The sequence below is a fragment of the Acomys minous genome (assembly GCF_964271855.1).
Source record: "Acomys minous genome assembly, chromosome: 13".
NCBI lineage: Eukaryota > Metazoa > Chordata > Mammalia > Rodentia > Muridae > Acomys > Acomys minous.
Window position 1 is genome coordinate 102883074 of NC_140495.1, and position 19235 is coordinate 102902308.

The following is a 19235-nucleotide window of genomic DNA, read 5'->3' on the forward strand; positions in this document are numbered from 1 at the left end:
AATATGCAGAAGAACAAAACTAAGTCACTATCTCTCACTTTGCCCAAAGCTCAACTCCAAATGCACCAGACCCCTGCAAAAGACACGATACTCTACACCTACTGCAAGAGGAAAAAGGAGGTGCATATTTCAACACATAGGTATGGGTGATGCTTTTCGGACCAGCACCCTGCAACACAGGAAAATAAAAGAAAACAACTGATAAAGAGGATCTCACGAAATTAAAGTTTCTGCATTACAAAGCAAAGTGCCAATTAAGTGAAGAGGCAGCCCACAGAATGAAAGAAGAATTTCTGCCTGCGACAGATCCAAGAAGCTTAGAGTCAGAACAAAGGACCCAAAAAAAAAAACTAAACAGCAAGAAAACAAAACACTGGCTAAGAACTAAACAAAGAATTCGCAAAAGAAGACATAGAAATGGCTTGGGAAACACTTCTTGAGTGTTCAACGTCCTTAGCCCGCAGGGAAATGCAGGTTGAAACGACTTTAAGGCTCATCTCACCCCAGTCAGAGTGACTATCACAAAGAACACCAACACCAGCAAACACTGGAGTGGACGCAGGAGAACGGGAGCCCCAGACACTAGTGCAGCTACTTTGAACATCGGTGTGGAGGTTTACATACACCTGGGCACATAAGCAAAGAATCCATACATTACAGATAGGTAGTATATAGGTAGGAGTGAACACACCATGTTCACTGCTGCTCTAGTCACAACAGCTGGCAAATGGCCAAGTGGCCAACGACCTATGAGCAGATAAAGAACGTGGTACAGATACACAATGGCATTTTATTCAGCTTTAAAGATAAGTGAAGTTGTGAGGTTTGCAGGGAACTGGATGGAACTGAGGTAACCCAGGCCTGAGGACAGGTGCAGGGTGTTCTCTCACGGGCGGATTCTAGCTCCAACTCTTCAGTGCTATTTGTTAAACGGAGAGTACCCGCGGCAGCCAGGAGATCAGGAAGAACACAGTGGGCAGTGGCTGGAGTGCAGGTAAAGAGGACGTGCAGGGGGTGTTGTGGGTAGGAAGGGTTAGGCTGGGAGGAAGGAGGATGTAGGGAAGACAGGTCAGGGATGGTTGTGCTGGGGAAGTCCAGGAGAAACAACCGGACAAAGAGAAGAATATTAAGAGGCCATGTGGAAACTTGCTGTTGTGAAACCGAAAAATACAAAAAGGGAAATATTTTTTTAAAGGAAAGACACAAACAAAAAGGATCATTCTTAAAACCAATAAAGGGCATTCGAGGAGCTAGCCAAAGCAAACATCCTTTTTAATGGAGAAAGACTTACTAGGGACCAAGGCTGGCCAGACCAAGGCCATTCCTACTTGGCAACGCACCGGAAATCCTAGGAAGTGTAACGAGAGACACACAAGACATTCACACTGAAGAATGACAGAGCCAAATAAGGGAGCGCCTGCCCACGACACTACTCTGCCAAACACTGCTTTTTTGATGAAATCACTGGTCAAGTGATGGGACCTTTCAGGCTTTATCAGACTATGCTAATGCTGACGTCATTTAGCAACCCCTTGCCCTCCAGGACCAGCTGACATTTAGTTAGCATGGGCAGCCACGGGCTTTCAGAGATCTTGCCTCTTGTGAAGTATGTTATCTAATGCTAACTTTTACTGCTGTGCAGATTTGGGAAAATATTTAGAAAGACAGAAAAATAGCCATTAGTGACTTTGAACAGATTTTCTATGGAAGTTGGACAAGGAACTCTCATTAGCCAGGAAGTTGTTGAAAGGAAATCCCACTGCTAGTGGTGGGCTATTTCCCCATGAGCTGTTGGCCTAGGAAGCCAAAACACACATAGGCTGTTGCCATTACACTTGTTGCATGCTAGAACCAGATGGTTAACACCCTATTTATGAAGACACCATATATGCTAATAGTCCTGCCCAGTTATAGCTCTTGCATGGTACCAACAAGCCAAGCAAGATGTGCTTGCTAGTACAATAGTGACCTGAGTGTTATATGCACAACCAACTGCTTTCCAATTGGATTTAAGGCCTGTAGAAGGCACTTATATCTGGTACTCTAAGTCAGGGCAAAAGTCAATGGCTGGGGAGGTCAAAAGCACCAGTGAGAAGGAGGTCACAGCTATTATTTTATTAAACAGATAAGATGTGCCTGTCAACCTCCCTCCAACATTTATGTTTATGCCCACAGATTGTTGCTGCCAGCCTCCATCATGAAGGAATTTCTCCCCCCCGCCCCACCAGCGGGTAGCTACTGTAAGCTCCCAAGAATAAGTGGTTTTTGATGTAGCATAGTGGTCCAAACAACATAATAAATGAAACACACACACACACACACACAGCTATATTACTCCCTCCAATGCAGAAGGAACTCTGGGAGAAGAGGGGGCAGAAAAAAACAAGAGCAAGAAGAGAAGGTAGATTATCTTGTATAGCCATTTCTTCCAAAGTCAAGTTTTCTTTCCCAGAAATAGAGAAACGCTCAAACAACCTAGAAGGCTCAGAAAGTTCAGAAAGTTGCAAGATTCACAAGGCCCCTTCCCAACGTTATAAAATCAGTCAACAGTGGCTGAGGAGAGGAGCTTAGCCTGCCAGTAGGGCTGTCTGCAACCATGCCCCCGTAACTGGCCCCAACAAACACACTGGCTCACCAAGACGAACTGGGATGGAACTGTTTCTCTGGCCTGTCAAAAACTGGTACCCTACCTAGGACTGAGTAATTTGTTCATGTCTCTCCAGAAAAACTCCTGCATATAGGACCCTGTATGAGCTAGGCAGACTGTCACTGAGCTACATCCTTAGCTCTGATACCTCTATATCTGTTCATCAGCTGATGGACACTTGAACTCTTTCTACCTTTGGATAAGATTATTATTGTAAAGTTTCATGTATACGTTTTAATGTATATAACAAACTTCTGTGTACTAGTTTTTTTCTCTTGGGTAAATACCTGAAAGTGGAATTGTTGAGAGATCTTTTGAGAAACTGTGAGATTACTTTACCAAATAATTGCATCCAGTGTTTAAGGACCCCTAAGTAGGTAAGGAGCACATGAAGAGAACACAGTCACCTCCCTGGTCAGGCCTAGGAGACATGCACGGAGCATGGGGGCCTGCTGTTGGCTCAGCAGATTTCTTGTCCAGTTTCAGCTATTACTCTTATAGACGAACTTATAGACGAAAAGGTTAGAGGTCTTTTCTCTCTAGGGAACCCCTCTCACTCCCAAGAGTTTCTTTCAATTTCCTTAATTTCTCACGTTTCTTCCTCTTTTTCTCTTAAAGCTTTCTGCCACTTTGTTTACTCTGGCAACTGTGTCCTAAATCTTCACTGGTGTTGGACAACACACAGGGCAGCCACTACTCGGGTATCATTTTGGATAAGTTAATTGAGTTTCCAGCCTGAGAACGGTCCTGCCCCACTCAAAATTATTGCATCAGTCATACCTAAACTATAAAGCTCAACACTCAAGCAAGAAAACGAAGTCCAACTCAAAAAATAGGCAAAAGCCTAAGAGTCACATCACCGAAAAGATACACAGATGACAGAAGAGCCACAGAGTACACTAAGTGGTCAAGAACAGGGACACTGAAACTACAGTGAGATACCATGTCATATGTGTTAGCCCAGACAGGAAACCTAGATCATAAAATTCAGACCACTAAAGCCTCCACTTCCTTGGAAGGTGAGCAACACAGTGCCGCTGAGGAATGGCAAGTTCACCCCTGGGTATTATTTTAACAGAGAAATGAAAGCTGTCTACATAATGCTATGCAAGAACAGCCTCAGTACCTGTAGGAATCAGAGCTGAGAGGAATCAGAGCTGAGAACGGTTCATGTGCGCATTGGGAGACCACCCGTTACACAAATGCTCGGCGGCAAACAAAACCAGTTCTTGGTACGTAAAGAGTCAGGATGCAGATCAGACCCATGGGAGAGCCGTGAGAGAGACCCAATCGCAAAGTGACACACTCTGGTGTCCCTGACATGCTTAAGAAGGCTCGAGGTCAGGGCCTGCTGGCACCGGAGTGGACCAGGTGGCCTTGTTCCTTTGAGGGCTGGCCTTGGCCTGCATTTTGCTATTGTGGCTGTCACAAAGATAACACAAATTCCATGCATGGGTGAAAACTTGTATGGTATCATAGCAAAACTGAAAACTTTACTACATATAATTTTTTTAAAGTTTTCATTATAAAGACGTAAATCACCAGCTAGAAAGCCTTAAACAGAAAAAAACAAAACAAAACAAACACTCCAAAATCCAACAGTAACCGCATCATTAGCATAGAGTCAAATGAAACCAGAAACCGATCAGTTATGGCAGTCTCAATGTAAGTTTCTTTTTCGGAACATATACAGATGCTATGTAGTAGCCAGGACTACATGGGACACTGCATGTGTGTGCCTGAAGTAGAAACTTTGATGCTACGATATCAAAACACCAAAGTGCTGGGTAGTTGACTAGACTCAGGTGGGTAAAGGGCTGGCTACAAACAGGAGGACCTGAGTGGAAACCAGCACAGCGGTGCACATCTGCAATAGTGGAAACCAGCACAGCGGTGCACATCTGCAATAGTGGAAACCAGCACAGCGGTGCACATCTGCAATAGTGGAAACCAGCACAGCGGTGCACATCTGCAATAGTGGAAACCAGCACAGCGGTGCACATCTGCAATAGTGGAAACCAGCACAGCGGTGCACATCTGCAATCCCAGCGCCGGGGAGGGAGAGGCCGGAGGGTGTCCGGGCCATGCTGGCCAGGCTGTCTACCTGAACCATGGGCTCCAGGCTTGATGAGGGACTTTGCTTCAAAAGATAAGATGGAGAGCAAGTGAGGAAGACACTTCTGGCCCCAGCCTGAGTGAGGCGTGTGCGCACACACACACACCCCCCAAAACACTGAACACTGGCACGAGGGCACATTACTGTACGCCCTGCACTTGGAATATTGAGAGAAGGGTCAGAAGTTCAAGGTCAGCTGCAGTTGTTGAGGGGGCTTGAAGCCACCCAGGGCTGTGGTCCAGGGCCAGTGGGCAGGTGCTATGCCAGGAAGGGGCAGGGGTACGCACGCTGAGAGCGCAGCCCTTCTGCGTGTGGTGCTTCAGGGTCTTCTCCAGCCGGGAGACGGTCCTGCGCAGCTCGGCTTTCTCCTGGGCCTCTGTGCTCAGAGCGTCGTTGACTCTCCGCAATTCATTCATGAGCTGGATTTGCAGTTCTGCAGTTTTCTTCTTGAAAAGGAGTAAACGAATTTATATGAATTTTGTGTTTTATTATTTATTACTCATTGCTTTAGGGACTACAATGCTAGGAAGGTTTGGAGTTTGATAGCTGGCCTGTGGGGCTGGCAAAGCAATATGGGAGAGGAAACAATATCGCCAAATCACATTTCTTTTTCTGTCTTTTATACAATGGGCCACACAAAACTAGACTGTAAATATTCTGGTACATAAAGTGATAAAGGTCTGTTATAGTGTAATCCTGATTTGAGTACTTCTAGAGTCCCATTCTGAGGTGGTGAATTAAATAAGGAATACTGCTGTTCATCCTGAGGGGTCACACTTACTTATAACATGCCTGTGCACTGACAATTGGAACCTTTAAGTCCTATACGGAGGAATTTTATAACTTGGACACAGGTGAGAGGGACGGGTCCTATCACACTTGCTGAGTGGAGAGAGGGGTGGATACCAGTAAGTGGTCCGTCTTCTCTGTTACCGGATACCATGCTACAATCCATAACTACCACAGGACATTGGTCAGCAACAATGTTAACATCTAGGACATCCGGGACCTGTGAGCAACCCTCAGGGAGCTCTGAACTTCCCAAGGAGATCTGCAACTTCATTTCAGCACTATGCAGGAGCAGACCAGAGCAGGCTGGGCTGTGAGCAGGTGTTTCACTGCCCAGGCATCTGTCCCCTGCAGACGAACCCACTGCCTTCCACACAGTCTCTAGTACTCAGGTGGCCGTGCACTATGGGCACGGAGTGTAGATAGTCACACAGTATGCACAAATGGTACAGTTGAGAGCCCAAGATGTCAGAGTTAGGTGCTAAGATGTAGGGTACAGTACATAGTGTCGCTCGGTTGCCCACCCAACAGTGGAGGAAGGAATGGCTGGCTAAGAAAGAAGCTACAAAGAAGCCATGACATCCTCTACCGATGCCCCAGAAGACAGCGCGTGCTATTGGCTTAGTTCCAGCCCACTGTCTGGATAGAGCAGGCGTGCAGCACCGGAGAGGCCGGCTGTACCTGAGAGGAGGTAGGCGTGCTCAGTTCAGACTTCAGTTCCTCCAGAGTGCGCATGAGGGAGGACACCGCCTTCTCATTTGATGACGTCCAATCTTTAATTGTCCTAAGAACATAAGCAGGCGTTTCAAATGGATACCCAGAATGACTGCCATCCTAAGCTAGTCAAGAAGTGTCTGTTAACGGCACAAAGACAATGCATTTGTGCAGCATTTCCCTTGAGAAAGCTAGCGGGCCAGCTGACATCTGCGCTGTCGTCTTCTCTGCTGGTGACCTGCCGAGTTGGTGAAGTCACCTCACTCAGAATCTGTCTGTGACAGTTGGCAACGGGAGCATTTCTGACCAGAGCAGTGGGGGACAAACACACACCTAGGAAATTCAGAAATCGTCAAACCTGAGCTGGCAGTGGTGTCCGAGTGCCCACTTCCCCACATCCTACCACTTCCTGCCAGATTGATAATAATGAAAGTGTTTTCTTGGGTAGTGAGATGGCTTTACTTGCTGCTAAGCCTGGCCATCTGAGTTTGACCTTCCACTTTGTGGAAGGAGACGAGAGACTGCTACAGTCTGTCCTTTGACCCCTATGCACTCACCTGCACAGACACACACGCACAAAATAAATAAATATAGGGATAGAAAATGTTTAAGTTTCCTAAACAAGTGCCTGGAGGTCATGCTGGTCAGTGAAGACAGGGAGCTGTCCCAGATGACCGCCCATCTTAGGGGGCAGAAACAACCAAGAGGACAAGCGAGGGGTCATCCCGGCCTGGACTCTGCACATCGAGGTGCATTTAAAAAACCAATCTCAGCACAACTTGAAACTATGAATAATAAGATTTTTTAAAAAAACATTAGAATGTAAAAAATATGGTCTTATCAGCATCCTTTAGAAGACCACGCCCATTCATTCAACTAAACTCATGGAGTGAGAAATTGTATGGGAGACAAACATGGTCCTGAAATCAAAGATGCCCAACACTCAATGTTGTCCCCCTTAAGCAGTCATTCTATACAGAGCTTGTTGGCTTGGACCTCATTATGTAGACTCCGTCAGTCGTGAATGAGCAGTGGTCCTCCTGCCTCCCTGGGGTGGGAATTACAGGGACGTGCCCTGCCAGTTGGGTGGGGGTGAGGTGCTGGTGGCCACTGACTATCATGAATGTGTGCATACCTGCCCACGGTGTGGTTGGTGAAGCTCGTGAGGAGCCCGGCTGCATACAGGAGCTGCTGCCGTTTCTTCTCCAGCTCCTGCTGCTGTTCCTGGAAATGTTCTAGCTCCAGAGAAGCCAGGCGTGGGGAGCCCCGGCCAGGGCCGCTCCCTCCGGGCACCCCCTCTTTCCATCTCCGCTCTCTCACCATTTGCTGAAGCTGCTCGATTTTATGCTCGTCACGCTGGTGCTGTAATTCTAATTCTCGCTGTCACAATGGAAAAAGGACCATTACAGTCACACACACACACACACACACACACACACACACACACACACACACACACAAACTCTCTGCCGGTGGGCATAGTGGGGCATGCCTCTAACCAGCACTTGGGAGGTAGAAGGAGGGGATCATGAGTTGATGGCTAGCCTGGATGTACGTAGTAGGTCTAACTACGGCCAACCAGAGCAACATAGTAAGATCTCATCTCAAGACAAACAAAGCAAGTCCTAAACAGTTATCTGGCCAAAGGCCGGCACTGTAAGGCAGCACCTCACAGGGAAACCCCTCAAAGACCAACCACAACTCCTCTGAAGAAAGCGTCTACGTTCTCTACCCAGATCCAGACTAGGATCCCACGCAGCACCGACAACTCGGGTCAGGCAAACACCCACAGCTGAGTGTACACTGGAGTCTCATCTCAGGTTTCAGCCAAGTCCAAGGCAAGCCCTTGGGGTAACCGGTAGAGGACCCTGCGAGGCTGACACAGGCTGGACTTCATTTAACGTCTACACACATCCCAACACACAAGTCACCATACAGTGACAACAACGTGCATACAGCAAATCATGCACACCACTGGGTAACCCTGGCGTGGCCTCTTGGCTTGACCTGACTGATCAGCAGCCTAACCTTATAAAGAGGGAGTGAGCTCATCTGTGCAGTGCCACAGTATTGTGGAGGTGCTGGCCCTCAGACTGGGTACAGGGCAAAAAGCAACCAGGGGATCTGGATTGTCCCTGACAAGGAGGTGGCCTCAAGTCACTAGGTAAGGTGAGGAGGAACTGAGGTGCCTCAGCGAAGGCCAAAAGGCCTCAGAAAAGCCACGATGGGTTCTCAGTGGTACCAGAGGACCCTCCATGGAAAAGGTGTGAGTGGAATTACAAGAGCCCAAGACAGAAACACGGAGATGAGCTTGCTTTGCCAGAGAGAAGAGTCCCAGAGTCAGACCTTAGCCCACACTGTGAGGTTCCACTTACACAAAGTGTCTCAAAGAGACTAGTTCATAGAGAAGGACAGCTCAGGGACTCTGGGAGCTGGGCACAAGGAAAGGTAAGAGACTTGGCAACAAACACGGAGTCCGACCGGAGTGATGACGGTTTCCCAACCTGTTCTGACAGATGCATGACAGCCTTTATGTTGTTAGTGTGATTTAGTCTTCTGAACAGTTAGAAACCTGCAGCTTTGTTTTTAGAAACAGAGGTTCCTTCCTTAAGACAAGCTGTGGGCTCTACACTCCTGTGCCAAAACAAACAAACAAAACAAAAGGGCCTCGCTAGGATCTCTGAGTTCACGGCAGCCTAGGCTTCACAGGGAGTTCCAGGCCAGCCAAGGCTACATAGTGAGAAGTTGTCTCAAAAAGAACCCCCCACAAAAAACAAACAAAACAGGGGTCCTGCTCTATCTCCGAGGCTGGTTTTGAACATCTGATCTGCCTACCTCAGCCTCCTACGTGCTGGAATAACAGGCATTTCGGGGGCAGAGACCAGCCTCGTCCTAACAGTAAGGTCCAGGACAGCCAGGGCCACACAGAGAGACGCTGTTCAGGGGAAATTAAGTAAAGTAAAAGGGAGAACACTTCGCAGCCCAACCCAGCCCACATGGGAACTGTTACTCTGTTCTAAAACCAAAGATGCAAGAAAACCACAAGTCAGTAGCCTTTCCCAACACAGATGCAAACATTCTCAACAAGGCAATCACAAACTGAATTCAGCCAATGAACAGGACTGTTCACCATGACCAGGTGGAACTCACGCCGGGAATAAAAGGCTGGATCATCTGGTGTAAACCCATCACTAATATTCTGTCACCAAGTAAAGACAAACGCTGCAGATGTGAAGAAAGCCTGAAAGCACACCAACAACTAGCACAAGCCATAAAACACTCCCCACTGAGCTATGTATGCTCTCGTCCACTCCCTAAACCTAGTACTGTTGTGTAATTTAAAACAGATTTTAAAACACTGACTAATCGAGGACTAAAGAGAATTGCCTCTGTCCAAGTGCATCTACAAAAATAAACACGGAGTTCCACGGGAGTGATCACAACTTCCTACAAGTGTTACAACTAACATCACACAACAGAGGGAAGCTGGCTCTTCCCTGAAGATGGAGGCGAGAAAGGCAAGGATGCTGGTGCTCCCAGACTACCTACACTGGGCTGCCAGTTTCAGCCAGGGCAGTCATAAGAATGAGGAATAAAAGATTAGGGCTGGTGAAATGGCTCAGTGGGCAAAGCACTTGCCACACTAGTCTGATGACTTGAGTTTGAGGGCCAGAAGCCTTGTAAAGGAAGGACAACCAATAAACTTCCACGTATATGCCCATCACCAACACACCTCCACACACACGCCCATCACCAACACACCTCCACACACACGCCCGTCACCAACACACCTCCACACACACACACGCCCGTCACCAACACACCTCCACACACACACACGCCCGTCACCAACACACCTCCACACACACCCATCACCAGCATACCTCCACACACACGCCCCCTATCAAAACACCTCCACACACGTTCCCCCTCCCTGAATAATAATAACAAAGACACATCAGTGCTGGAAAGAAGGCACAGTGGTTAAGAGCACTGGTTGTTCCTCCAAAGGACCCAGGTTCAATTCCCAGCCCCTACATGACGGCTTACAACTGTCTATAACTTCAGTCCCAGGGTCTCATAACCTCTTCTGACCACCATGGGGACTGCATATACCTGTGCACAGACATACATGTAGGCAAAACAACCATACATATAAGATAAAAAAAATAAATTTAAAAAATGTAAAAAGACATCGGATTGGACACGACTCAAGGTCAGAAGACTTGTGGAGACATGACACTATAGGATGCAGCCTACACAACTCAAAATCCTGTCAAAGCTCAAGGGCATTTTTGCAGAAATGAAAAGGCCAATCAATCTTTAGCATAATAATGGCTATACATGACAAATCCATAGCCAACACTGTACTGAATGGGGACCCATCAGAGTAGTTCTTCTAAAATAGAGAACAAGGCGGGGGGGCTTGAGTATCCACTCTCTCTACCCATATTCAATATAGTGCTCAAGTCTTAGCAATAAGATAAAAGAAATAAGTAAAAGGGTATAGACAGAAGTCGAATTATTATCCACAGAACATTTGTTCCTACACTTAAAAGACCCTAAAAACTCCACTAGAAAACTCTTAGACCTAATAAACACTTTCAGCAAAGTGGCAAGATACAGAAACAAAACAAAAACAAACAAACAAAATCCCAAAGACCTCTACGATGAAAACTTTAAGACAATGAAGAAAGATACCGAAGCAGACACTGTGAGGGGAAAAACGTTTCTATAAACTAATAGAATTACTGTTGTGGAAAATGGACTACGGATTCAATACAAACCCCATCAAAATCCCAACGACGTTCTTCATACAACTAGGAAAAAAAATCTAAAATTCATATGGGAGCACAAATAACTATGGCAATCCTTAGTAGAAAGAACAATGCTGGAGCCATAGTTACAGCCAGAATACTAAGCGCACAGAGACAGACATACAGACCGATGGAGCGTAAGGGAGCACCCAGAAACACGCTCACGTTGCTACAGCCGCCCAATCTTTGACAAAATGTCAAAGACGTGTATCAGAGAAAAGATATTCGTTCTTTAGCAATGGTGCTCAAAAATGGGATTTCCACATATAGAAAAAAAAATTGAACTGGGTTCATTTCTCTCACCCTACAGCAAAAAAATCAGTGTAAAACAGTAAAATAAAACAAAAATTTCTTAGTGTGAAACCTGAAAGTTGGAAACTGCTAGTGGAAAACAAAGGTGAAACACTCCCTGATACAGAGATTAAGCAGGGACTCGGTAAAGGACCACAGCTGCACAGGAAACAGTCCCAAGAATCAACAATGAGATTATAGGAAAGAAACTTCCGTTCATTAAAGACTATAACAGTGTGAAGAAAACAGCTACAGAATGGAGGGGGAGGGGGGACTTGCTAAGTACACGTAAGACACGTAAGGGAGTTAATATCGAGAACTAATAAAGAACTGCCAAAATTTAACAGCCAAACCACCCACTCAGCAAATGGTCTAATTGACCGGACAGACGGTTCTAAGAGCAGAAATTCAAATGGCTAACAATACTTGAACATCCCAAGTCATTAGGGAAGTGCTATTTAAAACTGCCCTGAGATTCTACCCCAACACCATCAGAATGGCTGCTAGCAAGAAAATAAATAACAAATACTGGCCAGGATGCCGGAAAAGAGCAAGCCTTATCCAGTCCTCATGGCAATATGAGCTTGCGCAGCTACGACAGCTCAGACAGCTAAATCTAAAGCACACGCTAGCCCAGCCGTAACTCCTGAGTCTGTAACTCATGTATTTCAAGTTAGTCTACCACAGAGACACCTGCACAGCCATGATTATTAATATGTCACTTTTCACAAGCACAGGAAATGGAGCCAGGCTGGACATACATCAACAGATTAGTGGATAAGCGAAATGTGTTCCACATACACAACAGAATGGTGCAGCCATGAAGAATAATGAAACCACACACACACATACACACACACACACACACACACACACACACACAGGCGTGTGCGTGTGTGTAATCTAAGAAACTAAAAGTGTAATATGATACTCTGATATGAAAGCAGACTGTGTTTGGGGTGTTGATTTTTGGGAAGAAAGGAACCAAGCAGAGAGGGACAGGGCACTGGGGAGAGCTTAGAGGAGAGCGAATGAGAACAGAATCTAATAGCACGTGTGTATGAAAAATGCCATAATGACACTCATTACTCTAGGTTAACCTAAAAATGTGGGGAAAAGTTAAAAAATAAATAAATTTAAAAAGAATGAAAAAGGCCATTTTCAAATTCACAAAGACTTGCAGGGAGCCCAAAGAAGCAGGCAATACTCAGAATAGAGCAATCACACCTTTAACTCCGGAGCCTGTTGGAAAGCTAGAGCAAGGCCCCCACGGTGTGGTGTGAGCACAGAGGAACAGGAGGGGGCACTGGGAACAAGTCCACGTGGACTGTCATGACCACCAGTCACTCAGGACTGGGGACAGACTTATGGTCGGCTGGCAGGTGGCTCTCACCAGCTTCTCCTTGTCCACATCTGCTTGGCTTGACCGCCTCTCCATCCTCCTCGCATGCCCGTGTCCTTCTTGCTCTTTCACTTCTGTGGCTAACTGCTCTAATTCTACCTGTAACTAAGCTGCTGTCTCCCTCCCTCTCTGCAGACAGCATATCCCCGCTCCTGCTTGCGGTGGGCAGGGCATGCACGGCTGGCTGCAGGTGGCCACTTACCTCCTTCTCCTTCCTGAGCTCCACACAGCGCTCCTGAGCCTGAGCCTCCAGCTGCTGGCGCGTGTGCGCAGCCTGCCTCTGCACCTTTTCAAGCATGCCCTCCAGTTCCAGCACCCGAGCCTTCTCTGCTTTCAGCTTCCGCAGCAAGCCGTGGTGCACCTGGGCCTCCTGGCGGGCACAGGCCTCGGTGCGGCTCAGCTGCTCCGTCAGCAGCCGCTCGTGCTGCAGGGCCTCGGAAAGCTCCTGGGAGCGGCTCTTCTCAGCCTCCAGGCTCTTCTGCAGCTCGGAGCGTTGGCCCTTCTCCTGCACCAGCAGGGCTTCGCAGCGCGAGGCCTCAATCTGCAGCTCCTTCTGCAGGTTGTCCTTGGCCGCACGCTCGTGCTTTAAAGCAACGCACAGTTGATTATTCTGAACACGCTGCTTCTCCAAAGATATTTTCAACTCCTACATGGGGGGGGAAAAAACAAGGCAGTAACGATGAATCCCGAGAGGACAAGGATCTGGATGGCATTCTTATTTATTCTTTAACCCAGAAATCACAACTTTTGAAAGTTATCCTATGGGTACAACTCTGCGTGGGACTCCATGGATGTGGACGCAATACTGAGAAAGCACGTGCACACATCTCTCTCCCTTCCTGAGAAACCCCACATCACCAGGATGTTCAAAGATGTGTGCTGTTTAAAGTCATACACTGTAGCGGCAGGCTGTGAGCTACAGGACGCCACGTGCTCACCACGCAGCTGCTGTGTGAGGACCTCACATCACCCAGAGAGCCACAGGGAGGCTGGGTGACGCTCGGTGTCCCAGCCACACTCCAGGGCGGGCCTCGTATTCATGAGTAGTTGACTAATCAAATCAAAATCCATGCTTTTTTATATATTTGGTTTTTTTTTTAAGAGAAAGAGCATGATCTTGGGGAAGAGGGAAAATCTAATAACATATTGTAAAAATCCTCAAAAATTAAATAAAAAACACTTTGAAAAATAAGTAAACAGCCAGGCGTGGGGGTGCAGCCTAGCACTCGGGAGGCAGAGTCAGGAGGATCTCTGTGAACTCAAGGTCAGTCTGGTCTGATGGAGTACAGGACAGCCAGAACTACACAGAGAGAGAGAGAAAAAGTGCTCAAGAACTATTGCTGGAAAAAAAAAAAAGGCGGGGGCGGGGGGAAGAACTACCACTGGGAACAATGAGCAAGGCCGGTTATCGTTGTCATAAATCATGGAGGTCCACCTTTGCCATTGCTAGATTTTTGTTTTGTTGGCTGGTTTGGTTTTTCTTTTCTTTTCTTTTTAATTTTTTTAAAAAAAGATTTTATTTATTATATATACATATTGTTTTGCCTGCATGTACACCTGCTCGCCAAAAGAGGGCACCAGATCTCATTTTAGATGGTTGTGAGCCACCAGGTGGTTGCTGGGAATTGAACTCAGGACTTTTGGAAGAGCAGACAGTGCTCTTAACCTCTGAGCCATCTCCCCAGGCCCTGTTTTTTTTTTTTTCAACACAGGGCTGTTCTATGTAATAGCCCTGGCTGTCCTGGAACTCTCTTTGTAGACTAGGCTGGCTACGAACTGAGAGATCAGCCTGCCTCTGCCTCCTGAGAGCTGTGATTAAAGGCGTACGCCGGCCACTGCTAGATTTTATTTTATCTCACTTATAATATAGCCTTGGTCCTAATTCCTGTGCCTTGGTCTGGTCTGGCCGCCCCTGCCTGGGCTGCACGCTATCTCTAGGATTCTGCCAGGAGCTGCCTTAACTGCCACTACCCACCTTCTATGCCACACCCTGTCTACCCAGACAAATCTCACACATGCTCTCAAGGGTCTAGGCCACTGAGGCTCTCGGCCTCCTCATACACATTTCTTTCCAATGTGCTGGGTATATAGCACAGGTCCCTCACATCCAGTGTCCTGCCTTTGTCTGGCCACCCCAGCCTGCGCCACAAGCCACATCTAGGATTCTGCCAGGACCCCTCTTACCTGCCAGGTCCCTTCTGCTCTGAATCCAAACTGTCCACCCAGTCATATCAGTCACAGCCTTCTGCAAGATCCATGAGTTTCCATAACTGCCTCACTCACCCACTTTACCCACCCTGCCAAGGTTAGCCCAGGTCCCACATGCAGCGCCTTCAACCTGTCTCACCACCCTGCACAGGCACCAATCTCTAGGCTTCTGATAGGACCGTATCCCTTCAACCACATCCAACCTTTCCACCCAGCCAGCCACGCCCCATGCTCGGGGACTAGACCAGGAGCTACAACTGAACACCCGCCCAGAGCCCTCTGTCCACCTGCCCTCTCGTCTCCCCAGCCATCCCCAACCTGCTTGTGTAGCTTCTCTTCTGCCCCAACCTGCTTTATCCTTGTCAGACTTAGGACTAACAGGACAAGTCCACATGCCCCATCCCATCACAGGAATAGCAACAACATGAGAGATCCAGCCAGTGTCTTCTCTCTGAACTCTACCAGGCCTGTAGGAATGTTTGCCAGTGAGAACTACCTAGAGGAACTGACTTCACAGACTTCAGAAGACAACCATAAACTTCAAAGAATTCAAAGAGTTTAAGGAAGACACAATTCAACGCTGGAGTGAGACCTAGGAAAACCCAAACCTAAGGCTGACAGAAGCGACGAGGACAATGCAGGAGTGGAACAGAATTCAATAAGGAGGTAGAAGCACAACAGAAATAAAGATGGAATTGAGAAACCCAATAAACTCAACTTGAAAAACTAGTCCAGCCACTGTGGAAAATCAGTGTGGGAAAAGTCTCAAATGCTGAAAAATACGTCTATTGTGCGACCCAGCTACACCACTCTGCGGCCTGTGCCCAAATGACTCAAAATCCTATTCCACAGACACTTGTTCAGCCACCACCACTGCTGCTCCATTAACAATAGCTAGGAAGTGGACCCAGCCTAAATGTCCATCAACCGACTAACGGGTAAGGAAAATGTGGTACATATACACTATGGGATGCTCTTCAGCTGTACAGAGAAATGAAATCATGAACTGCGTGGGTATATGGATGCATATCATCAAGTCAGGTAAGCAGAACAGAACCATCACAGGTCCCATCTCATCTGAAGCTCCCAGCTCCACACAGCCAGAGGTGAGCAGGTACCGAGGAGTAACTTCAGAAAGCAGCAAAGTAAAAGGGGACCACACAGGATGGGGGTGGGGGAAGAATAGAGAGGAACAGCAGGGTACAAGCGATCCAATAGGGGAAATGGAAAAGGGAGGGGGATTTCTTGTGTTTTTTTTCCAAGACAGTTTCTCTTTGTGTAGCCCTGGCTGCCCTGGACCCCACTCTGTAGACCAGGATGGCCTTGAACTCAGAGGTCCACCAACACCGCCTGGCAGGGAGGAGGCTTTTTTTTTAAATTTTATTTACTGCATATGAGTACTTTACAAAAGAGGGCAGCAGATCTCATTATAGATGGTTATGAGCCACCATGTGGTTGCTCTTAAGCACTGCACCATCTCTCCAGCCCCAGGAAGAGACTTAAATTAGGGAAGGGGAAGGGAAAAAACAGAGAAGAAAGGCAAAATAATAGTAAGGAGGTCTGGAAAAGTCAAAAGGAATCAAGCTATTGACTATCTCTCCCCTCCTCCCAAAAAAAAGAAAGAAAAGAAGAAAAAAATGTTTTCATTTGGTTGACAATAGTCCCTCCAATACCCACCAACTACCTCACAAAACCCCAACACCAGGCACGAGAAGCCCCCTTTTGAGCTGCTGGTCAGTGTGCTGGCTGGTTGTGTGTCACCTTGACACAATCTAGAGTCATCAGGGAGGAGGGAGCCTCAATTGAGACAATCTCTCCTCAGATCAGGGCTGCAGGGCATTATCTTAGTGATGCGTGAGGAAGGGCCCAGTCGGCTGTGGGCGGTGCCACTCTGGGCTGGTGGTCCTGGATGCTATAAGAAAGCAGGCTGAGCAAGCTACAAGCAAGCTAACAGCAGCATCCTCTATGGCCTCCACATCAGGCCTCCAGGTCCCTGCCTGCTTTGAGTATCTGCCATGGCTTCCTTTGATGGTTATATGGATGTGTAAGCCAAATAAACCTTTTCCTCCCCGACTTGCTTTTGCTCGTAGTGTTTCCTCACAGCAGTAGTGACCCAACTAAGACAGTCAGGGTTGTCCAAGAGACTTGCAGTCCATTACAGGCTATGACTGTTGCTCTTGGTCATTCCCCAAGGGGACAACGCCAAGTCCCTATTGTCGAAACACCTTGTCCTTCAGACACATGGCCAGAGGCCAGAGGCTGGGCTGGAGCTGACCTGACGTCTCCTTGAGGACTGGCTCTCATCAAGCCAGAAGGCAGCACATACGCTTCTGAAGGAGGGAAGCAACTGAGTGTCCAGCCAGCTGTGATGACCATGAACCACAGTGGCAACCGGCTTGGCACAGTAACTTGAAGAGTACAGGAGTGCCACACATACCTTGGTGGTGCGCAAGAGCTTTCTTCTAATTAGACTTAAGGCCCAGGCAAAAAGAGGGCAACGAAGCCTGGTACTGGGAACCTACCCAACTCCCAGGGCTGAGGAGTCATGGATCTTGGAGGAGAGTCTACACTAGCTACTTTACCAAACCCCAACTGTGCTCTAAGTGTATGTCTTATACCCACAGGTAGGTGCAGCCTTTGCCCCTCAAGGAAACGTCTATTTGCAACAGACGGCGACCAGTAAAGAAAACCAATCAAAATGCAGGGTTGTGGAACCCGGTCCCGATGGATACATCTATGAAGCAACTCCCACAACTAAGGCTCAGGAAATGTCAGGTAAGAGGATGCAGAAAGACTCCAGGAGCCAGAGACCGGGGAATTTACTGTGACGCTGTGTCTCCGAGCAATCTCAGAAGCTACGCTGATACAGCCTCATCAACATGGCTGCCTAACCGTGCGCTGAGCAGGGACAACAACAGACATGCCAAAGTGGATGGGGAAAGGCCAGGAGGAGGTCTCAGCTCTACCCAAAGAACTACAGGCACTAAGGAATGCCGGGAGCAGGAAAAATAGCCTTCCCCGTGAAAGAGCACAGTAACTGGTTATCCAAGATCAGACAGTCAGCCCTAGTAACCTATATTCAGGTAACATTATACAAACTGAGCAGGGGGCATTCGGGCCATGGATCTGAAAGAGAGTAAACTGAGGTGTACGGGAGGGCTTCACAGGAAGGGATGGGAGAAAGGATGCAATTATGTTATAAACTCAAAGATGCAAGAAATAAAACACCATAGCCTTGTTTTGTCTTAAGTTCCTTTCAAGTGGGCTGCCTGCTGCAAAAGAGTGTAAGAAAAGTGGTCACCTCCAAGGCCCTGGAGCTCTGGCCCTCCCGCTGCAGGTGCCGCAGCCGCTGCTCCTCCTGCTGGGCCTGGAGGGCTCGCTCCTTCCCTCGCTCACACTCCAGTTCCTCAAGGGCAGCCTTCAGCTCGTTCTCCTTCCCGTCCAGCACAGCTCTGTAGGGAAACAACAGGTAGCAATGAGCCCCGCACAAAGGGAGCATCCAGCATCCAGGCCGGGGTCCCTCTCAGCAGATGAAGAGCCAGCCTGTGGCCTCCACCAACAGCCGCCACACATACCTGAGCCGCAGGACTTCCTGCTGCACCTGGTCCAGTGACTCCAGCAGCCTCGTGTTCTCCTGCTTACAGGCGTGCAGCTCTGACTTCAGATCCTGCACTGCACCCTGCTCCACCATGAGGCGCTTCCGGACATCGCTCGCCTTCTCTTGCTCTTTGCTCAAGGTTTTCTGTAAGTCATTCGCTATGCACTTCTCCTGTTCAACTTTGTACGCCAACAGTTCAACTAAGAGAAACGAAAACGTTAAGAAGGCATTAGTCAAGAGCCCCAAGGGTGCCACACCAGCTAAGTCAAGCCACGGTGACGTGGATCTGGTGCAGGTGAGTTCCTGTGAGGGAGGAAGGGTACCTCTGTGAACGGGGAGCCATTGTCTCTCAAGCAGCCACTCAGGGACATGTTCCTCTGTCTTCTGAGCCTGCTTTTTCTTAGTGCTGTGGTCGGAGCAGGCCCCTGAGACCTACTGCACCACCAACCTCACACACCAAATACCTGCCACAGAGAGAAACTAAGGCCCCCATGGCTTCACTGAAACATTCTCCAGAACCTCAGGAAGATTCTAGGCTGGTTCTGCACAGCCGTCTGAAAACACAGGACACTGTGTGGATCTTACAAGGCTGGTGCTTTGCCAACATCAGAATCAAAGGGCTCCAGACTGCAGAGCAGGACTCTCATCACAGA

General features: G+C 47.9%; 1 protein-coding gene across 9 annotated transcripts in view; it reads right to left on the bottom strand.

The window, feature by feature from the left end:
- Positions 1-19235, bottom strand: part of PCNT (pericentrin) — a 99808-nt gene that overhangs the window by 9687 nt on the left and 70886 nt on the right. For 8 of the 9 annotated variants that reach the window (XM_084752425.1, XM_084752421.1, XM_084752424.1 and 5 more), the window contains 6 exons: positions 18560-18782; positions 18286-18436; positions 12979-13422; positions 7402-7646; positions 6234-6336; positions 5051-5209 (listed from right to left, as the gene is read on the bottom strand). In XM_084752425.1, coding sequence (XP_084608551.1) covers positions 5051-5209; positions 6234-6336; positions 7402-7646; positions 12979-13422; positions 18286-18436; positions 18560-18782 — 1325 coding nt within the window. The remainder of the gene's footprint in view (positions 1-5050; positions 5210-6233; positions 6337-7401; positions 7647-12978; positions 13423-18285; positions 18437-18559; positions 18783-19235) is intronic. The other variant, XM_084752422.1, reaches the window with a different exon arrangement.